At 39.0% G+C, this 22,478-nt stretch overlaps 1 protein-coding gene across 5 annotated transcripts in view; it reads left to right on the forward strand.

The window, feature by feature from the left end:
• LOC120741188 (dipeptidyl aminopeptidase-like protein 6) overlaps positions 1-22,478 on the forward strand; it is a 250,636-nt gene that overhangs the window by 165,539 nt on the left and 62,619 nt on the right. For all 5 annotated transcript variants that reach the window (XM_040043920.1, XM_040043917.1, XM_040043921.1 and 2 more), the window contains one exon: positions 9,299-9,413. In XM_040043920.1, coding sequence (XP_039899854.1) covers positions 9,299-9,413 — 115 coding nt within the window. The remainder of the gene's footprint in view (positions 1-9,298; positions 9,414-22,478) is intronic.

Here is a 22,478-nt window from a genome sequence, read left to right on the forward strand (position 1 = left end):
TTTGGAATCTTTTATTCAAAGATTAAATGTCTGATTGAAAAAGGCCTAAGAGAAAATCCATCTGTACTTAAAGCCACTTAAACAATGGAAGAGGATTTGAACTTGAGACTAATCTGCTCATATTTCTGCCAAAATGAAGTCCGCTTGAGGAAGATGAAAGGAGGAGAGATTCAAAATCCCTCTGTTTGAAGTTTAAATCATGCCTCTGCACTATGAAACCGGTCTGAAATGACACCTATTAGTCTTTGTTTGCATGAAAAAAATTAGGTTTGTAAAATACATTGAAACAACTACCTGATAATCATAAAGCAGGTAAATATTACAAAATAATCTGCATTAATGTCCTTTACTTTGTGCTGCATTATGCGATTATATGGTTTTATTAGTGCATGTAATTATATGACCTAATCTAATCCATTTCTTTCTGTGCTTTCTGACCCTAATCTCCATCACTTGCAGTCAAAGCTGTGGCACATAACTTGTGCTGCAGTTTTATTTAATCAAAGCCAAAAACGTTTCCTGTCAACCCTGCTGTCACTGCACGACCTGACTAACTTTACTGTAGAAAGAATCATTTTATAAAAGACTAGAAACTTTTTATTTTTGTTTATGTTTCGATCTTTTCAGCTAATTTCTCACCTTGTTCGCTGTGACAACTATATAGATGTGAATCGCTCACTTATTTATATTGTGTTAAGGCTCAATATTATGCATTCTTTGGACTGTGTCTGATGTAAATGACAGATTGTTGGCATGCTATACATCCCCCCAGCTAATTTATGGTACCTTCTGATTGTGTTGTTTTATTTATTTTTTTTAAAAATGCATCAAAGCAAACTAGAACATTTAAACAATTTTTTTTCTTTCATTTTTTTTTTAAATCCTGGGCAAAGCCCCAATGTTATGTTCCCCAAAGTGGACTAAGGGAACGCAAAATAACTTAAAGAAGGCATTGCAGCATTTTCAGTCCAATTATCTGAGCAATGGTCTTGAGGTTAATTTGAGTGATAGTCTTTCCAGGAAGTCTGCACTTCTGTTTTAGTGAGTGAAATTCTCAAATTTCATGTGAATTGCATTACGTGGATACAGACACCTGGATACAGTCTCCATATAAGCTAAGTGCTGACTGTCTCAATCCTGATTAACTCATGACAGCATCATCCTGTACTTTTAGGTTTTAGCCACAACCATCTCTAAGACTGTTTATACAAGGGCTCAAAGGGACTCAAGAACTCCTTTCCCCATGGTGTTATAAGTAGGGATGGGTACCGGTGTTCTGACATAAACGGTAGTAACCAGACCGAAAAGCAGCGCACATTTCGGTGCTTTATTTCGGTGCTTTTTTTTCCTGAGCTGTGATACACTTCTAGCCAATCATTTTACGTTTCCGAGGATAGTAGGCGGGGCCAGGTACGTACGTTCTTTTATGCAGAGCTACAGATTAAAAATGTCCAAGGCGAAGCGGTCAAAAGTCTGGCTGTACTTCACAGCAAAAGATGCAAACTCAGCAGCCCGCAACAAGTGCTTTAAGCTGATACTGTCAAAGGAGGTAACTCCTCAAATCCGATGAAACACCTGGCGACGCATAGCGTTTTTTTTTTTTTTTCAAAAACCAAGAAATGCGCTGTATTTGATAGCTTGCTGCGAGACCTCACACCGAGCGCCTCTACTGCGGTGTGGTGCCTGTTATCGGACCCGGAGTTAGCAACATACCCAAAAACACGAAGAGTAGAGTCCTGGCCCCTAGCCCTGCCAGTGTAGCAGAAATGATGACGGATGATGATGGATGCAGCAGCCGTTCTTCTCTGCGTGAGTAGCTTAATGTTGTTCCTGTGTAATTTACGTTGAGTAGGCTAACCACGTTATTAAATTAATGCATGTAAGGTGAACTAGCAAACATCATCATAGCTACATGCGGCTGTCTTCTTGTTTGATGGCAGATGCTCCCTTCACCCTGGCCAAAAAGGCTAAAATGACCAAAGAAAAAGAGGGAAACAGCTGAACATGAGAGGTTTTTGGACAAAGTTTGTGTTTTTTCCATTGTTTAAGCACTGCTTCCAGCCAAGAGTGATACCATATATGCCACATAGCTGCAGAAAAGGCTAACATTGTTATCTTTTTACAAAAACCAAACCAAATCAAATCAAATCACTTTTATTGTCACATCACATGTGCAGGTACATTGGTACAGCACATGTGAGTGAAATTCTTGTGTGCGAGCTTCACAAGCAACAGAGTTGTGCAAAATACAATAATGTAAACAAGCAAAATACAAGAATGGCTACATCTGAAACTAATAAATATATGTACAATATATAATAGTATATGCATTTCTGGATGTGTATACTAAATATTTTCCTACGTGTGTGTGTGTGTACACATATTTTACAAATTAAATAGAGTAAACAATAAATAAAATATATAAAATATACAGAGTTGAGACATGTGCAAAACAGTGGCATTACTGTACAGTATGGAGTGCATAATGTTAAAGTTCCAGTAGTGAAGCTGAGGTGTCTATGACGTGTTCAGCAGTCTGATGGCCTGGTGAACCAGCTGAACATGAGAGGTTTTTGGACCAATTTTGTGTTCTCCATTCTTTAAGCACCGGTTTGAGCACCGTTTAAGCACCGGCACCATTTCAAAAGTACCGATTTGGCACCGGTATCGGATAAAACCTAAACGATACCCATCCCTAGTTATAAGTGATCTAAGATCTATGCTGGAAGATGATGTGTGTTGCAATAAACATCTGAATTAAAATACAGAAACTGTGCATGCAGCAATAGCAGTACACAAGGCTTTGGTTGACAGATACTCTAATGCACATCACTGTGTTTGTTCAGAATCAGAATTAATTAACTATACTGTCACTAATGCTGGAGGCATTATCATTTTGTCCTGAGGGAGAATACATGTAGCCATGCCCAATACAATATAGTTAGAGCTATTAAAGCAGCAAAAGGAGATGAGCCAAATCGTCTCGTCTGACATAGCATCAAATGAATTGAGCAATTTCTCATTATTTAGAACATTTTTAATGGTCTGTTCTTTCTTAGATGATTGCTGGTTTGGGCATTATGTCTGTTACTTTGTCAACACTTTCGGTGTTTCTAAAAAGTCAATATGGAAACTAACCTGAAAGGTCCTCTTAAAATAAGTCAGGTTTGTTGTAAAACTCAAATGAGCTCAACGGAAGTTGATGTCTTGTGACTAAAGAGCTCTTCATCCAAAGATAGGAGCCATTATTTTCATTTCCAGCTGAGTACATTTTTATTGTAGGAGCCACTAAATTAGCTTTGTGTGGTTCAAAGTTCATTTATGCAGTTAATTTTTATAAAACAAGACTATTAAGGATACCCCCACTTGACCAGTGGTCCTGAAGGTTTAGGACTTCAAATTGCATGCCACTACTTTCAGTAGTGGGAAAACATTGAAGGAAAAGCAGCTAAATGTATCTTATTTTGCCTTTTCAAGCATACTTCAAATCAAATAGTTGTTCATTTTGTGACTGCTCAAAAGCTATGTCGATTTTTCCGTTTGTTTACTTCAAGGAACACTGACATAGTGTTGTGTTATGCACTCTTGGGGTTGACTCAAAACTCATGATGTCTGTGCATGCTCTGCCGATTCAAACATGACAGTTACAGAGGACTAGAACACATCAGGATTCTGTTTTTATTCGAGTTTGGACCTGGATCCATCCACAGCGTCTCTCTGTCATGTTTTGGTCACGCTTCAAGCTTTCCTGTCAGTGAACTCTCTCCCGTACCTCCCAACATTTTATTTATTTACTTTTCCTGCAAGCTCTGATGCCTGTCTCCTAGCTGTGCATTTTATACCTCATCTCTCTCCCCCACTCTTCTCGCTATTACTTTAGCACATAAGGCCTAGGTAATTAGTTCAATCATTATGATAATTACAGATCACAGAGGCCTGATCGGGAAGGTTAGACAAGGTTTTGTCCTGTGTCTGCACCCTGAATAAGTGATTACCATTATTCCCTCTGAGCACAGAAAGAGCAAAAAAAAATTGACACAAATTCCCAGTGAGGTTTCTGTCCTTGCTCTTTTTGGCTTAATCATGTGTTCTTTGATTATTACTCTGCTTCACCCCAAGCAAGTTCCAGTTCAATACAAGAATACTGCATTCTCACAGTTAGCTTTGCTAGCAAGATTTTGCTCTCATTGATGCATAGTTTTCAATGTCATTCCCATAGGTATGTTGATCTATATGGAAATACTGGTTGAGTCATTAGTCATTGTAACAGTTATTTCGGCTGCTGCATGCTTCAAGATTCCTGTTTTGGCTCTTAGCTTGTGCTGTCGGACTAGTAGTGAACATTTGCTGTTACTGGACAGCTTGCTGAACTTGCTTAATCTTGACAGTGGTGAAGATACAAACACTGACTGTCAATCTTGGACTTGGACTAAAGTTGACATGGTGATAAAACTTGATAAAACTTTTCCTAACACCACACTTGGAAAGGTTGAGTGAGTTTGAATATAAACTTTACACTTGAAAATGAGTTATTGGTTAAAGATACACTGTGACATTTGATGCTTCTCTGAGCAGCAGCTGCACTGATCCTTGCAGAAGAGATAACAGAACTGCATGGACATTTAGATGAGCCCTTTACCTTTTCCAAATCGCTTTGGCTACAGAGAGTGAGTCATGCTGTAGCCCTTTCAGCAAGCGATCCACTTCAGGTTAGGTTGCCCTCCAGGCTGGATTTCTGTAAATGCTTACAGTCACGCACATAGATAAAGCTGTTAATGCTGTGATGGAATCATCCCCAGCTTTAGATTGCTTTATCTACACTGCCAAACCATTTGCATATAACACATAAACAGTTATTACTTAGCAATGCATGAGGATTTGTCTTTTCCTTTAATGTGCATTACACAGATTGAAGGCTCTGCTGTGTTCGCTTTACATTCCATTATTGCATGTGAGTGGTTGCACTCTATAGAGCAATTTTCCTTCAATTTTGTCACCATATTGTAAATCGTACTCAGTCACATGCTGTATCGACCACAAAAATCAGCAGTGGGCTTTGTGCCACTCTTGTAAAATCGCCAATAGAATTTTCATTTCTGCTGAAAAAATAGATTGTTCCAGAGAGATGGCTCAGCGCTGAATTAGACAAAATAAATCACACTGTAGACTGTCAGCTCGCAGCCCACAGCATTATGCTCATCGCTGGATATCTGAAATAATCTCTCCACAACAAAACCAACTGAGCTCATGGCTGGGCATGTTTGTTGGTTCTGTTTGTTGAAAGAAAAAAAGCTTCCAGTCACCTTTGTCGCACCACAGATTCGCTGAAGTTGTGTCTACATTAGACGATCAGCTTTCATCTGTCACCCTACCGTTTCGCTGCTGCTTCTCTAATGCAGAAGCTCTGTTGCTGCTCAGATTCTATAAGCACTCCAAATGTCTGTGAATTTCTACTGTAAATAGTGAATCTTTGGCATAGGTGACTGGAGCTTGAAATGTCATTTATTCTTTCTTGATTTCAAGACATGTCTTACATGCATACATGAAAGTTATAACGGTTAACTCTTTATTGTGTTAGTTATTACTCTTCAATCTCAGCATTCATTTTATTGTCAACTACAGACCTTTAAAGTATCTTAAACCACCTTTGTGGTAGTTCCTGCAGAGTAGGCAGATCCAGAACTTCAATTTACCATGATGATTGGTGGTTAGTAGTCAATCCAGCAACCAAAAGTTAGTCATTTTCAATTTCTTAAATCTATATCCTCTATGTTTAATCTCACTAAATTAATACAAACTATAAGACCTGATAGACATAACATTAGCAGAGCATAAATGTTATGTGGGTAGTGTGGGAAGTTTAAAGCTTTAAGAACTTTTTTACTTGAATCTGCTTGAGGTGTTCTTCCTTGTGGCCATCAATTGGCCATGCAGCTAACTAACTGGTTCCTTGTTTTAATGAATGTGGGTAATGGGAAGTGTGGTAAATAGCTCTGATTGCTCTTATCTGCAGGCTAATGATGTCTTGGGCTCTTTTCAATTAAGGTGGGAAGGAGGTCACTAAAAGGTTTTTTTTCGTAGCTCAGCCATTCAGCTTCATTAAAGCCTTTCGCATGTATTCATTAAGGCTGCAGCCACAGGTGCCCAAAGCACAGGCTCTGCTTCCCTCTTTTATCCTCTATAAACTAATTAAGAACTTATTAATCCTCCATCAGTAGCTTTGGGCTTTGGACCCTTCTTGCAGAGTCCCTTTTGGCTGTGGTTTTGGCACTGGTCTATCTATGTGCTAGCCACACCATTCAGTGCTGATGTGTGAAAACTTGGGCTTAAAAGTCATTCACCCATATGTTTTTTTTTTTCTTTTCAGACACTTTAATTTCTGAATTACCTTAGTTTCTTTCTCCAACATGTATGAGTTCACACAAACTGTAACAGACAAAATGTGTCACCCTTAAATAGTTCATATCATTAAAGAGATTTTTATACTAGGCAAAGATAACCCAAGGACATTTTTAAATTTACATTTTTTTTAAATGATCATTTCATTTATTTCAAGTAAGGGAAAAAACATGATAAAAGCCTACCTGGTCCAGTGTGAAAAAAATCTTGCCAAAACTTAGCAACTGGTTGCGCCAACCTTGGCAGCAAGAACTGCAATCTAGAATTAATGTTAACTGGCAATGAGTCTTTCACATTACTATGGAGCATTTTCTTTCCCCAAATCTTCCTTATAGAATTCATTTTTAATTTGACCAAACTGAATGATTTTTGAGCATAATTGGCCTGTTTAAGGCCATGTCGAACCATCTAAATCAGAGTTAAGTACTTACTTTGACTAAGCCAATGAGCCACTCAGAGTTGGACTTGCTGGTGTGTTTTGGGACATTGTCCTGCTGCATAGCTTGAGCTTCAGGGCACGAGCTGATGGCCAGACATTCTTCTTCAGGATTAACTTGAGCAGAATTCATAGTTTGATATAATCAGGGTGTGAGGCAGCTCAGCAGTCCATTTCACCATACCACTACCACGACTGACTGTTGATATGTTCATCACATAAAATGCTGTGTTAGCATTATGCCAGATGTAAACCTTCCAAAAATGTTTAACTCCTGTTTTGTCAGTCCACAGAAATTTTTTTCTCAAAAGTCTTATTGGTTAGCAGTGGTTTTTATCTTTTTCATTGTTAAATCAGGAACACTCAGTTTAAATGAAGGAAATGAAGGTTTATAGTTCTTTAGATGCTCCTCTAGATTCTTTTGTCACCTAGTGGATGGGTCAGTCCATCTTAGGAAGGATCATCACTGTTTAAAGTTTTCTCCATTTGTGGTTAATGTCTCTCACCATGGTTTGCAGCAGTACCAAAGCCTTAGAAATCGATTTGCAACCTTGTAGATGTCAATGACTTTGTTTCTTTAGATTGTAGCATGAAGTGTTGCTTTTCAGATCCTTTAGCCTGATTCACTTTGCCAGACAGATTCAATTTATTCATTCTTTATTTTACAGGTTTGGCAGTTATCAGGCTCAGGAAACTGACCTCGGCTTTCTAAAAAATGTATATATATATTAATGGGGAAAGGGGAAAAATACAAAATTTAAAAAACAGGAGGTTGAGAGTATGTTATGCTAATTAGGCATGGATTTGTGTAGTTTATGCCATGTGGCACTTAATTCAAGGATGCTAGTCTGGGAAAAGCTGTACTTTTCAAAGATTGCTCTGGCAACGTATCAGAACAATGTAGTTTATTTTTAGTTAGTGATCCACTCATGATCTGCTGATCATGCCGAGAACGTGCTTCCTGAAACACATTCCTGGATCCTGATTCCTGGGATGTGATGGAGTATTGGTGGTTAAAACGCTTGCATTTTCCCCACAGTGGGCTTTTATAGAGTAAGAATGAGTTTACAAAAAAAAAGCACTGCACAAGAATATGTTAACCTCTTTATTAAAATTGAATAAATAAAGTTGAGCAGTATTCTCAGTCTCATGCTTTCTTTTGTAGACACATGGGATGCAATCAAAGGTAGCAATACAAAGTGATAACTGCTATTTTTAACATGCCAGAAATAAATCCCTCTTTCACACAGCGTCATTCGGCCAGGCCTGCCAACTTCAATATTTAACAAGAAATAATCTCAAAATGCAACAGCACAATTTTCTGTCAGCCAACTAAATAAATAAATTAATAGTCAGATGCAGTATATTGCTACTGGTCAGACCAAAAAAGCAGTCTGCTTTGATGACAGACTTCTGAGCTTCATTTTCTGCCTTTCTGTGGAGGGTTCATCTGCAGTCCACTGCCCCTCTTTTACCCACATCTCTGCAAATCTTCAGATGGGAAAAGAGGTGACCCTTGGTCCATTTATTGAGATGGATGGCAGACTGTTGGATTTGAGAGAAAAATGTGTGGAAAGAGTCAATAAATATCTGAAAATAACTGCCGTGTTTAACAGCATCGCAGATCGAAAGTTCTACGTTCAGACAGCGAGTGATGGTCAGGCTAGGGTTGTTCTTTCTCACAGAGATGTGTGGCTGGTCCTATTCTGTTTCTCTTATTATTATTTTTTGCTGTATGTGGCTACCTGCTGCACATGACTATGTGTCAAATGAATTTCACATGATTTGCTCATTATTGCATCTGGGCAAGGACACAAAGCCTAGAGCAGCTTTGCCTGTGTTATTTCCTTTTTATATCCTGCAGTGATACTTTATATGGAGCCATAGTAATTCCTTAGAATTTGCCTTTCACTCAGTTCAGTAGCATTAAAAATATCTTTGTTTCTGGATTTGTAGGTCAAACAAAACGGAGAAGGTGAAAAAAGGGAAAAATTACCTCAAGGCTGCTCGTAACTCAGACTCCTTTTCCCAACCCCAAAGCTTCTCTCTGTGCTTTTGTCGAGCATGCAATTCGCCAACGTGTCATGGGCTCCATTTTTATCTGTCACATTCGTTTGCGCGTGATGGCCGCTGATGCTCGGCTCATTAAGAATTCTCCCCCCCTCCTCTTCCTCCTGCTGCTGTTGCTGCTGCGGCTCTCCTTGAGAACCGAGAGGCTGCGACTCTGACTCACATTCGTCCTTGACTAACACCCCTATCCTTTATTTCCGCGAGTTTGCCTTTTATACTTCTCTGATTCCTTTCTTTCCTAGGTGCTTCTTATCTAGTGTTTCCTTCTTTCTCATACTGTTCTTTTTGATTTTTACTTTTGTTATGTTCCCAACCTGTGTTGATAAACTGCTCTGAATCCCTCCCAGAATAGTCTTTATCCTGACCATTTATTCTCTCTGTCTGTCTCTGTAGGAGCTGGTGGGCAGTAACCCTCCGCAGAGGAACTGGAAGGGAATAGCGATCGCCCTTCTTGTCATTCTGGTCATCTGTTCGCTGATCGTCACCTCCGTCATCCTGTTGACACCAGGTACACGGCGCAGGATGGAAGGGGGAGGGACACCATACACTACACATCCCTGTGTTTACAAGGCTATTATTATGCACCAACATGCTCATTAAGCTTTCACAATCAATCTCACCACGAACAATGCAAAGAATAAAGTGTGAGTGTCAGTATCTCAGTCCTTGTGTGCTCCAGGCTTTCATGCCGAGTTTGCAGTGTCACTCGCCCTTAGCATCCACATGGGCACTCTTGCTGTAAAGGCTACATTTAGTGAAGGTCAGGAAACCTAATTGAAGTCAGTTTACGCAACATTGCTTTCTTCCTAAACATAGTTGCCATATGTCTTTATAATGTTGCACACACACACACACACACACACACTTTGAATGCCGTTTTTTTCCCCCCCTTGGTTATTTTAAGGCAGTTTCAATTTCGGGATGACCTTCAGGATTTCTGTTTGGAAATTTTGATTAAAGTTAAATCAATAGACCATCTGTTTATGGTCAGGCTCATAAAGCTGCTTGACGTGCTTTTATGCACTGCCAGAGTCAAATCTGTCAATACAACTGGTAGTGTGTGTGAACTATAATTCAGCTCCAAAGACAGTAATCACTGTGCACTTGTTTGTGATTTTTCTGTCACAGGGAATTGTAGCTAATGTCCACAGCCCAGAGTGGGGTCAACCTTTATTAAAGAAATTCAGTGTTGTTTTTTCCTGTAGTGTTCTTAGAGATGTACACCGATGTAAGAGCAAAAATATCACCGGGGTAGACTGCGGCTCGACGGCAGGTGTCAAATCAGCATGACCTAAACCTCCTTGTCACCTCCTGGCTGCAGTCTCTTCCTGTCCTGGGGCATTTGTTGTGGATTTGGATTAAATTGAGCTGCTTTATGTGGCAGTACAAAACACGTCAGGCCAACAGGAGTCGGGCAGAAAGTGGACACCAGGCAGGTGGTGTCTCCAGCTTGTACTTTGTCCTAATCTGACCCTCCCTGTGTTGAATTTTGTGTGTTCAAGCAGAACTACTGCTCTGCTCCAAGGCTTGACACATGCAATCGTTTCTCCCTCGTTTTGGTCTCAAACAGACATTAAACTACTTAGGTAAGCAGATTTTAGAAACCTTTGGATATTAAAATATGTTGTGACCTCATGAAATCCAATTCTGCAAGTTTGTGCATTCTAATTGGATGTCATGAGCAACTTAGTTGAGCTTCAAAGACAGTTTATTTTGCTCTTTGAGATACTAGTATTCACCATGCGCAATTAATTGAATGGCTGGATTTTTCAAAGTCAAATATTTTATCTACTTGAAGAGTTAGAAAAAAGTTTGGAGATACTCTTTGAACTGGGATGTTTGTAAAAAAAAAAGCAGCAAATTCCCTGAAAATAATTTTTTGTAAGGTTTGAGTGATTAGACTTTCAAAGAGTAAGCACAGATGCAGTTTGTGTTAGGTACCTTAGTTGTGTTAGATACTTTTGATACCATTTGTAAGCTTGTAAATTCTGAAAAGCTTATGTGTGCTTAGTTTAAAGCCCAAAAGCTGAGTAAATGTCTAGACTGACTCAGAGTATAAGGACCTCTAAAGGTCTCTGTGAATTATGTTTACAAAATCAGAAATCTCAAAAGAGTAAGTTTTGCTTTTGGAAAAAGCCAGGCAGTCTGCCAAAGGACCTATGGAGATTGCATTTAGACAACAAATAGTCTGTAAAATTTTAACCTTGTACTAATGCTCTGTGTGTGTGTATTCACTAGTTAAACTTCATTTCCAACTTCCACTCACCATCTTCATAACTCCATGTGCTCAGCTGTTTCCCAGTATACACTGTCCTCTGGTGCTGTTTTGACCTAATTTGGGCAAAAGATCAATGACCTTGGTGTGGCATCCATTGCTGCCTCTCCACAATTCACAGGAATCAGAACAAACGTGCACACAATGATCCCCTAACGGTCTTCGTACAAATTGCGCTCAGGATCAATGTCTTATTTGTCATTTTACAGGCACTTTTCCAGTTTTATATGAACTGCCACCCCGATTAGGGTAGCAGCCTTTACATTCTTGTTGTGCCGTGCAGCATCTCCACGAGGGCTGGGCATTTAAAAGCAAAGATACTGTTTGGCAGTCACTATTTTACTACTCTTTAGCAGTTATCGTCACACAGTGGTGCTTGTCACATGAATTCTAAATATTGTTTAATCCCAACCCAAGTTAAAGTAGTAAAGAAATCACTCTCCTTTCATGTCAAATGGCATTCTGTTATAAAGCTTCTCACTTTTTTGGTAGTTAATTAAAGGATACGTGTAAACTGTGAATCTATTCATTTTATGGGTTTGTCTGGTGTCACATTTAAAATGGATGGGCCTTATCAAGCTGTGAGACTAGTTTTGTTTTGTTTGTTTTTGCACATGCAGATTGTGGCTAAGATAAACCTTGCTGTTAGGATCTATGCATTTGTAGAAACAGCTAGCATTAGCAAGTAAACAAGTGATTTATCACTTTTAACATATAACCTTTCTCTTACCTACCCATCTTGTACAATAAGATGTGGAGTTACATTGCAGTTTTAAAAAGATTCATCACATACAAAAAGAAAACCTTGATGATGAAGAGTGGCTATGAACTCCTGTCATTTTTAGTTTAAAAAAAAAAAAACAGGCAAGTTAAACAACATTTTTAGATTTAGCCTCTCCAAGAAATAGCTTATTTTGTCACTAACTTTAACCAACTGCTTTACTAATATTTTTAAAGGTCACCACATCCCACTCTCCTCGCATGGGCCTTACCCATTTCTACCTATTTCACAAAATAGTTTGATAGTTTTCTTTTTTAAGAAAATCATAGATAGGTAGGTAGATACTTGACCCCACAGGGGAAATTATTTTGTTATAGCAGCAGGATAAAGATTAAAAACAGTACAATTTCCAGTAATTAAACAAACTAGTAAAAGTGCCACAGGTGCATAGTGATGGCCTTGTGCTGTAAAATTTTACATATAAATAAAAAACCTCATTTTTATTTTCTTTGTTTAAGTTAAAGATGAAAATAAAAATAAGACTGAAACTGAAATGGGGTGAAACTGAGACAGAGTAGTGCAAATGCATTAACAAATAAAGTGTACGCTATAAATCTAAGAAACAGCTGTACGAGGGTATAATACACACACATTTCTGTGTGGGAAATCTTATACCTGTCAGGTGTGTTCATCTGTCAGAGAAGGAAGAGTAACTGTACACTTTCAAAGAGAACGATAGGAATGACTTTCTGAAGCATTTTTTATGGCAGCAGGGTTGAATAAGTCTGAGGGAGAATGAACTCTGCTGCCTCACTAGTTTAGAATAGAGTGGGTGACATGGGTTATCCATGATGGAGAGCAGTTTGTTCAGTGACCCCATGTCCCTCATGGACTCAAACGCCTTCAGACTCTGGCCAATGATGCTTCAAGCCCTGTGAATCGGTTGGTTGATCTTGACCCCACCAACAAACCGATAAAAGCAAAGAGCAGATGAAAGTCATACTTTCACTATTCCTAAATACTCTTATACACCATAATATACCACCATCCAAGCATATATAAGTGCTTCTGCTGGTTGTGAATCATCACGATTGCCAAGATATCTGCTAATAATCAGGAATATTAGTCCTAATTATTATGGGGTTCTTGCCCCAACCCGTCGTGGCAGATAGCTGCCCGTCCCTGAGCCTGGTCCTGTCGGAGGTTTCTTCCTGTTAAAAGGGAGTTTTTCCTTCCCACTGTCACCAAAGTGCTTGCTCGTAGGGGGTCATATGATTGTTGGGTTTTTCTCTCAATGTATTCTTGTAGGGTCTACCTTACAATATAAATTAAATAATGCTGAAAAGTCAACATTGAACTCTTTCAAGCTCTTTTTTTTTTATATTTTTTAATTTCTGCACAGCTTTGCACAACATGTCAAGCTTGCTAACCAACCCCCCTCAATCAGTCCGACTCGGCCCCCTACCATACCCCCTGATTACATATGACTGTACACCAACCCACTCAACCAAGTATGCCGATGACACCACAGTGGTTGGGCTCATCTCTGGAGATAACGCAGCATACAGAGCAGAGGTAGAGATTGTGTCCCGCTGGTGCTGAGAAAACAACCTGAAGCTGAACGTACTTAAAAGAAAAGAACTACATGTACTCATTATAATCAGAGGACAGGTGGAATCTGTCTCCACCCTCAGGTTTCTGGGCACCCATATCTTTGCTGATCTTACCTGGACCCACAACACAAATGTTAAGAAGGCCCATCAGTAGTTGTACTTCCTCTGTGTCCTTGGGAACAATAACCTGGACCAGAAGCTGCTGCTGGACTTCTACCAATTCTCAGTGGGGAGGGTGCTCTCCTACTGCCTGGGTGTTTGGTACACAGAGGGTAATTAGCAATACCCCCATAAAATCATTGGCTGCCCTCTGCTACCCCTGGAGGCCATCGCCAGATCCTCCTGTCTCAGGAAAACCAGGGCCATCACAGGTGACCCCTTGCACCCTGCCCACCACCTGTTTGACCTGCTGCCCTCTGGTTGATGACTCAGGTTAATCAGGTCCCAAACCTCCAGGCTCACAAATAGCTTTTCCCCCCTGGGCCATTCAGACTGTCAACAAACACTGCCCCAACCTAACCCTGCCCCCTCACCTCACCATTTTGAACCATGATCTGAGTAACCCTCATCACTGACATATGCTTTCACTATATACTATACACAGACCTCATTTGTGCTACCTCTTAATTGTGTGTATATATTTCTCCTGTTTGTTATTTATTCCTGCTGTCATACTATTTATATTTTAGTCCTGCACAGTTGGTGTTGAGCACCCATGATTTTGTTGTATATGTACAATGTCAATAAAGGTCTATTCTATTCTATTCTATTCTATTCAGTTAATGTATTTTGGAAGTCTTCTTTTTATGATGTGTAGCATCTTCATGGTATTCAGATCCCAGTTGTGATGGTGCAAACTTAAAATGAACAAGCAAGAAGCTACACTAACTTTTTTTTTTACCTAAGAAGTAGTGTTTGTGGAAGGAGAACAGTGTTGTGGTTTGCCTTAGTTTGATATTCACATTACCATTTTTGGTGGTTGTATGTATTGTATTTCACACACTGCTGATGATGATCTCCAAAGGTGCACTGGTATTCCATTATAGATGGCACTGCGGTCTATTCAGGCTTCTGTCTGTAGAGAAATTGTTCTCTCCATCTTAAGATAAATCCCTTCCTCCATGACTGAAAACAAAATTGTTGGCATTGTAAGAAAGCCTTGATTCTCAGTTACAAAGATAAAAACTACCAGTTTAAATCCTGCTCCATCTGTTTCAATAGGAAGAATTTACACTGGAAAAATGAAATCCTATCAAGGCAGTTGTCTGTCATTTAAACATAAAAAGCTCCCTTTTTGTAAATGAAAAAGAAACTTGCTAGGGGAAAAAAAATAACACCACATAGACAATGATGGATGTTGAAAATAAAGACAGATTACATTACCAGAATCCGGACTAAGCAACAGCATTGCAAACAATGAATCTTGCTAATTCTTTTAAGAAAATAAGACTTCAACGGATTAATTAAAGATTAAAACATTTAGTAAAAAGATGTTTTGATGTGGTTTAAATAAGCCCACGGGTTCAAGATTCAACACTGACATTCTTTTAGCGCTCTTAAAATGCTTTAGGGATGATTGTCCTGTTAAAATACCAAATACAGTCTTCATTCAGAACAATTTATTTTGGATTTTGGGAGCAATCATACCCCGCTGAGTTATAAACTGTAGCATGGCAGGTCTGGAGTTATGAGATAGCATTTTGTTTCCTCTCACTTAGGAGGGTTGGTTGATGGATGTTTCCCTTTCAGACAGGGCAACCAGTTTCTAACTGCACCTGACAACCACTTGAGTCACACAAACACACACACATGCACAAACATTCAGCACACACACACAGTTTTGGAATTCTTCTGTTTGCTCTTCTGACAAGCTTCATCTCCTTTAACTGATGGCTTCGTATTACTAAGAGGCTGCTCTGTTTCCTACGTCAGTACAACTAGGTCAGATGTTCACTATTGGCATCTGGGTATTCTGCAGACTGAGGGATGTCTGGCTGACTGACAGCTGTGACAGCTAGCTGAAACTGTGGGAGGATCACATGCAACGTTAATTTGGTGCAGCTGAAAGCGAGCAGTCACACAGATTATTGCATGAAACCAAGTCTCAAATTATACCCTAACAGGAAACAACAAGGGCTGATTAACAAGTAATATTTTGCTCACATACTGTATTTGATCAAGAGTTAATGATTTTATATGACTGTGATAAAATCAAATACAGACTTCATACTGTTTCTGTCATTTATACATTATTCTAACATAATATAGATACCTAAAAATCTCAGCAATTGTATTAAGACTGCTGTATCAACTAACCAAACTGAGAATGATACTTAAATTTGTTAAATTCTGCTACTACTGTAAGACCAAAAAAGTTAAAACCAGAAATGACTAAAGTACATCTTGACCCCGGAATTTTGGAAAAATGACTCAGATTCGTATAAAAATGTATTTTTTTTAGTTTAATTTAGCTTCGTTATTGTTTCTTTGTTATATCACAACATGATACAACATCTGGAGCTGGTCTTGCTTGTTGTGCTCTTTATAGATTCAGTATAGATTTTTGTGAATCAAGGTGAAATAACACTGCTGTGATTCTAATGTAATCCTTCTTCTCTATATAGACCTTCTTCTGAATTCTAAATTGTTAGATAATGAAAAACGGTGCAATATTATTATACCATAAGATAAATAGATGCAAAGATGGGTGTACTATGAATAAATAGCTTGTAAATTGTAGACATTTAGATATGAACTTGTTATATCATACACTAAAATCCATGAGAAAAAGGAAATTTTGTCTGAGAACCAGACAGCTTCTAAAAAATTGTTAACTACCGTATTTCCCGGACTACAAAGCGCACCTGAATATTAGCCGCACAAGCTAAAATCAGGGTAAAATCCTGTTTTGTACATACATTAGCCGCACCTGACTAAAGGCCGCAGGTGTTTCAATGTTGACTTATCATATGTAAGAGAATATGCACATAGGGAATTGTCAGGAAAGAGATGGCTGTTTGGAGACACACCCCTTTTATTAATATTTTGAAAAACAAGTTATGGGTACATATTTGCATAACTTTTTAGGTATATGTACAAGTAGCGGTAATTACAAGTAGGAAACATGTACTGTGCTTCATAAATGAGTAACAAATGTAGTACATAACAATAACCTACAGCACACCAGAAAAATAGATTGGACTACCTTTTAGGCTCAGGTGCAGTGACACGGCTTTAACAAGAAGAAAAGTCAGTCATTCACCACCATCTTCCTGCGCACTAAAACCACCTAAGTCCTCTTCTCCAGTGTCGGAAACGAACAGGCTCAGAGTGGCTTCGTCATCCACTCTCAGCTTCTTTCCTTCGTTGTTACTTACAAAACCAAAGAAATCCTCGTTGTCAGTGTCAGAGTCGAACACCCTCTGAAGGGCCGTGGCGGTGTCCTCCTCTCCATCATGCAGCAGTCCAGCCCTTCGAAATCCGTTGGTGATCGTGGATGTTTTCACACTTTTCCACGCTGTCAGATTCCACCGGTGGAGTTGAGCATAACTTGCTTTTCGCAAGTTTATCGCCGCACATCATCCACGACTCCCGCTGAACGCGTAGCGCTACTTTGAAGTTTGTTTTTCGCGCTACTTGTACGGCACTATGTTGCCTGGCGGATGGACACGTGACCAACATACCACTCTTGAACCCCGATACTGTGTGTCTGATCACATGCCCTTCCGCCAGGCAACGTAGTGCCGTACAACAGCGGAACAAACAAAACAAATCGTCTTACGATATGACAAAAATCATGGACAATCCACAGAAAAGCCGCACCTGACTAAAAGCCGCAGGGTTCAAAGCTTGTGCAAAAAGTAGCGGCTTATAGCCCGACAATTACGGTAATCTAAATCGCTGGTGAGAGACTTTATTCGTTTGCCTGTTACACCTGCCAAATCAGCAATAGAAAGCACCTTAATGAAAGATTTTTTTAAAAGGTGGTGGAGAAAATCAAATGGCTGTGGGATCCATGATAGATGGCTCTGAAAGTGCTGACATGACAAAACAGGCATCCATGCAGGTCTTTTGCCTTCATCAACCAAACAATACCCAGTCTTACAAAAAGCATAACGCCCAATGCTGTTTCTAATTTGTATTTATGTACAACTTTTTCCCCACAGTTCAATAAAATGAAAATGAAAAATGTATCACATTGTGGTGATTAATATTATGCCTCAAATCCATCTGCCATCTCCTTTTAGCACATGTTAATAGCTGTGTTTTACAAGGTAATTAGCAACAGGTTTTACATAAGCATGCAGTAAATCCAAGTTTGGATACAGGCAATCATCAACTGGCTGCCCTCAAACCCAGTCATGAAAGCTCCTCTTCACTGGCAAGCTATCATGCTATGAATTCAGGACTGACATAAAAGTGATCAGTCCCAATCCTGCAGATGGTAGCTTTGCACCATTAGCTCCTCAGCCAAGCACATCCACCAAATGTCTGAGCCTGATGTACTCTGGTATGAACAAGATTACCACTGTAGCAACACATCATCAGTTAAGGTAAAACTAACCTGTCTGACAATGGTGCAATGGTGGTGTGTAAACACTGTAAAAGTAAAAGACCGCATGGTTGGCTCCAGTGTCATAGATTAATACGACAGGTAAGGTCATCAGGGAGTAAACAAGTTCATGTTTAAACTTCTCAAAATTAAGTTAAATGTTCAGCAAATGATTAGATTATTTATTTTACCGTGAACATCTACCCAGTGCAGCTGAAAAATACACTGTGGAAGCAATACACCTTAATGAAACTTCAGGCTGAGATTTCAGGCTGTACAACCAAAACAGTGAGCTGAACAATACTTTGTAATGCTGCATGCCTGTATTTGGCTGATAATGTTCATTGTATTCATTGTGTTTTGCATGTACTAATTTGGATGATTAAGAATAATCATTAAAACCTTTTATCCATGTTTATGAAATGAGGGTGTGATGTTTATGCTCTCTAACTTTGTTGTCTACATTAAAGACTTGTTTCAGTCAACTCAATCAAATGTGCCACTTAAATTTTAGCTCCCACTGACACTCTATTGTACCGAGAAGAGGTTGTATAACATTAGCATATAAACTGTTCATTTAAGCTGACCCTGATGTGGCTGCTTTTTTCAACAAATTTCCACCAACAATCACAGCGCGCTGTGAGAGTGAGATAAAGACATACTTACTAGAGAAAATGGATTTGCCTCTAAGGGACTGTCATTTATATAAAAATGTAAATTTAAATGTAAACTTTCACATGTACGCCTCCATCTTTGCAGTGACTGCCTGTGTGCGCATGGCGTAAATCTAGCAGTCAGGCCTCATTATAAATTCAATATTTATCCCCTCTTAACTTAACCATCTGACAGGAGGCTTCAACTTATGTGCATTATTATGTTTTCCTGCTGCATATTCAGAGTCTGGTGACTCTGATGATAAAATATAAAACTCGACTGAAGCATCAAGCAGATGCCTTCAAAGGTGTTTTTGTCCCCCATGATGAAATCAGGGCGGAACTGAGGATCAGTCGCAGTCTGTCCATCTGTTCAGCACAATATGCCACACAGGCACACACACACATACACACAGCTGATGTACAAGTTTGGTGGATGATGCAAGTCATTGTGGTGTTCTTGCAATATAAAACCTCTGACTGGTGAAAACTGGGAAGTCAGGTTTTGTTTACTTGCTGGAATTTGCTAACAACACATGGAAATTCTCTTTGCACACCCGTGAGTCTCATACCCTGCTGATTAAATATTGGATTGCAGTGCAATGCAGTCCTTACGAGTTACGCCATAAAGTAAGGTAACAATTCACAATTACCACTGAGATTAGACTCTAAAAGGGAAAATAGCTGCATAGAGACAATTCTAGGTACACTGCAGAGAACCTTGGACTGTTATATGTTCTATTTAAGCAAAACCAGGACAAAGACTTGACTTTCTTCTGAGTTTAAAAAAAAATCAGAAATAAGAAATGTATATAGTTCATCCGTTTTTTTTTTAAATAACACATAGTTTTGCCTCTGAAAACCACAGTGGATATTAAATCAAGCAGTCAAAATGTGATTCAAGTGCAAATCTTTTATTTTATTATTGCATTATTATAGTTAACTTGAATTAACTAGGCTTTGGGTCATTATCTATTTGCTCTCTGACCCACTTTCCAGTTTGTTTTGCAGCATTTGTTTAAATGTGAGCAAAATGTACCCCTGTACACTTTAGAATTCATCCTGCTACTTCTATCAGTAGTCACACCATACATAAACACTAAAATGACCTACCTCCACTGGCAGGCATTACAGATGATGCAGTGTGCTTTGGAACTCTTTTGGGTTTGCACCTTTTAGGCATTTGACAATGATATGTCTACCTTGTCAAGAGTGTTCGTGACATGGTTGAATATTGTCAAGAGTGTTTTTTTAAACAAGGAAACGATTCTGCGCTCATTCACTTTAGTGGTCGTTTGTGGTCTTTCTGGGCTTTTGGTGTTGCTGACCTGGCCTGTGCATTTGTTTTTTTTATTTCTGAATGTATCAGAATGTTGTTTTAGCCACTCCTGATCGGTGTTGGTCAAGTTACTTGAAAAAAAAGTAATCAGTAACTAATTACTGATTACTTTCCAAAAAAAGTAATCCCGTTACTGTACTGATTACTTATTTTCAAAAGTAATTAGTTACTTAGTTACTTTCTAAAACATGATTTACACCCTAAACAGGAAATAAAGCAATCGATCTTTCAGCCCAATTTTACTTTTTCTGCATAATCCATCATATAAAATGTAATCAAATGAAAAAGTCTCTTTTTAAAACTTGTTTTATTAGTTTTAATCTTTTAACTTTATGCGTCAAGCAAACATTAAATTATATGCAACATTCTCTGACTGGAAGAAATTTGTTTAACATTTAAACCTATTTTCTGCATATTCCAGCATATAGAATAAAATAGTTTTTTGTGTTTACACTCACTTTTTCAAATAGGTGCACGTGTGTCGCAGCCGTCGGTGGAAGGATCCGGCAGTTTCTCTGTGAATTTCACATTCCAGTGGCAGCGTACTCGGTGCTTGCTCAGAAGTTTAGGGGTTTTTTCGCTGTAAAAAGAGGGTTTTTTTCCCCACGCAGTGAACAGCGGACGCTAATGTTTTTGTCACTTTTTACAGAATCAAACTCAAAGTAAGGTCAGTGCTTCCACGCTTTAAAGGCTGCACTGTCATATGCTCTCCCGCACTCGTTTTGATTTTTTTTTTATTATCCATTTTTGGTCTGCACACAGCTGTTGCCACAAACGTCGCACTCGCTTATGTCATTGTCATCAGACACTCTCGCAAAAAATTCCCGGTTTTAGTAACGCAGTGTGCTTACGAGAAAATAACAGTCATCTAATTACCTTTATTGCAATAGTAATCCCTGACTTTACTCGTTACTTGAAAAAGTAATCGGATTACTGTAATGCATTACTGCCCATCTCTGCTCCTGATGTTCTTGTTGTCCCACTGATTGCTTTATTTTGAGGGGTTTTTTAAAGTCTAATAGTCCCCTCCTTCACTTCCGTCAGTATCTCTTTGGACCTCATATTTAGAATTGTAGTGTAATACCAAAAGCAAGTTCAGCACTTAAAAAAAAAAAAAAAAAGATTTTTATCTGGTTAATTTGTAATGGAATAATGAGACCATGAAACTGAAGTCAACTGCTACACACAATACCTTCCTACGCAGATTATTTACCAGGTAGTGCTGTCATGCCATCTCTGCTTAGAGGCTTAAATATCGATTGTGTTGCTTTGTAAACCAGAAATGAACACACCGTGATGAGGTACAGCAGGGGTTCCACTGGAAACTAAAATTACCTGCATATATCATTTATTATTTTCTAACTTGTAAAATTTGTGGATTTACTACTTTTTAAGGTTTTATTTCAGAACATTACAGTTGCCTCTTTTGTGCTTTTTCTTTTCTTATTCTGCTCTGTCTGTCTATTTTCTCCTTCTTATCTGGCTCAAGATCAGAATGGCAGCACTAAAAGCAGATACAGCCAGACTTCCCTCTCTCAGTCCACCTCCTCCAATTCTTCTGTGGTGACACCGAGAGACATAATCTCTCTAGCGTGTCCTGATTCCGCCCCAGTGCCTCCTCCCAGTGGGACGTGCCCGAAACATCTCACCTCCAGGTGTCCAAGAGGCATCCTAATCAGATGCCTGAACCACCTCAGTTGGCTCCCTTTGATGTGGAGGAGTAGCGGCTATACTCTGAGTACCTCCCAAATGACCGAGCTCTATCTCTAACAGAGAGCCTTTCAGAGGAAACTCATTTCCACTGCTTATATCCATGATCTTGGTTACTACCCACAGCCTCTGGCTGTAGCTGAGGGTAGGAGCATACTAATTAAAGCCCTACTTGCTGTGAAAATGTTAGACTCTAATGCATAAGATTGAAAACTGTGGTTTCAAGAGAATCATATGTGGATCACGAAATATTCTCTATGCTGTTGTAAATAATTTAGATACTCTCTCGATGTTTGGCTGTCATTGAAGTGTGGATGTCGCACTTTGGAGTTTTCGCTCTGACATATAATCCTTGTCATCACATGTAGTTATAGACCTCATGTCCTTCTCCACGCAAGAGGTCTATAACTGCCCTTTTTTTCAGCAATGTGCAGTGTGATGCCCATATGTTTTTTTGGAGAGGTTGTTTTTGGTGTCTTTTTTCACCAGCCTGTCTGGACTTCCCTGTTAATAACTTGTTAGTAACTTATGTTCCCATCATTTTGAATCTAGGGCATGAGCGTAAAAATACGGATATTTGTTTTTAACACCACAGCTCAAAGTGTAACACTTTAGTAAGTAGTAAGTAGAGACTTGCTCCTCACATTTCTGTCTGTTATGAGCTGTTCGTTTATCAGTTTAACTAACAGAGGGCACATGGTTATTAATTG

This window comes from Simochromis diagramma, unplaced genomic scaffold, assembly GCF_900408965.1.
Source record: "Simochromis diagramma unplaced genomic scaffold, fSimDia1.1 OVJJ01000602.1, whole genome shotgun sequence".
NCBI lineage: Eukaryota > Metazoa > Chordata > Actinopteri > Cichliformes > Cichlidae > Simochromis > Simochromis diagramma.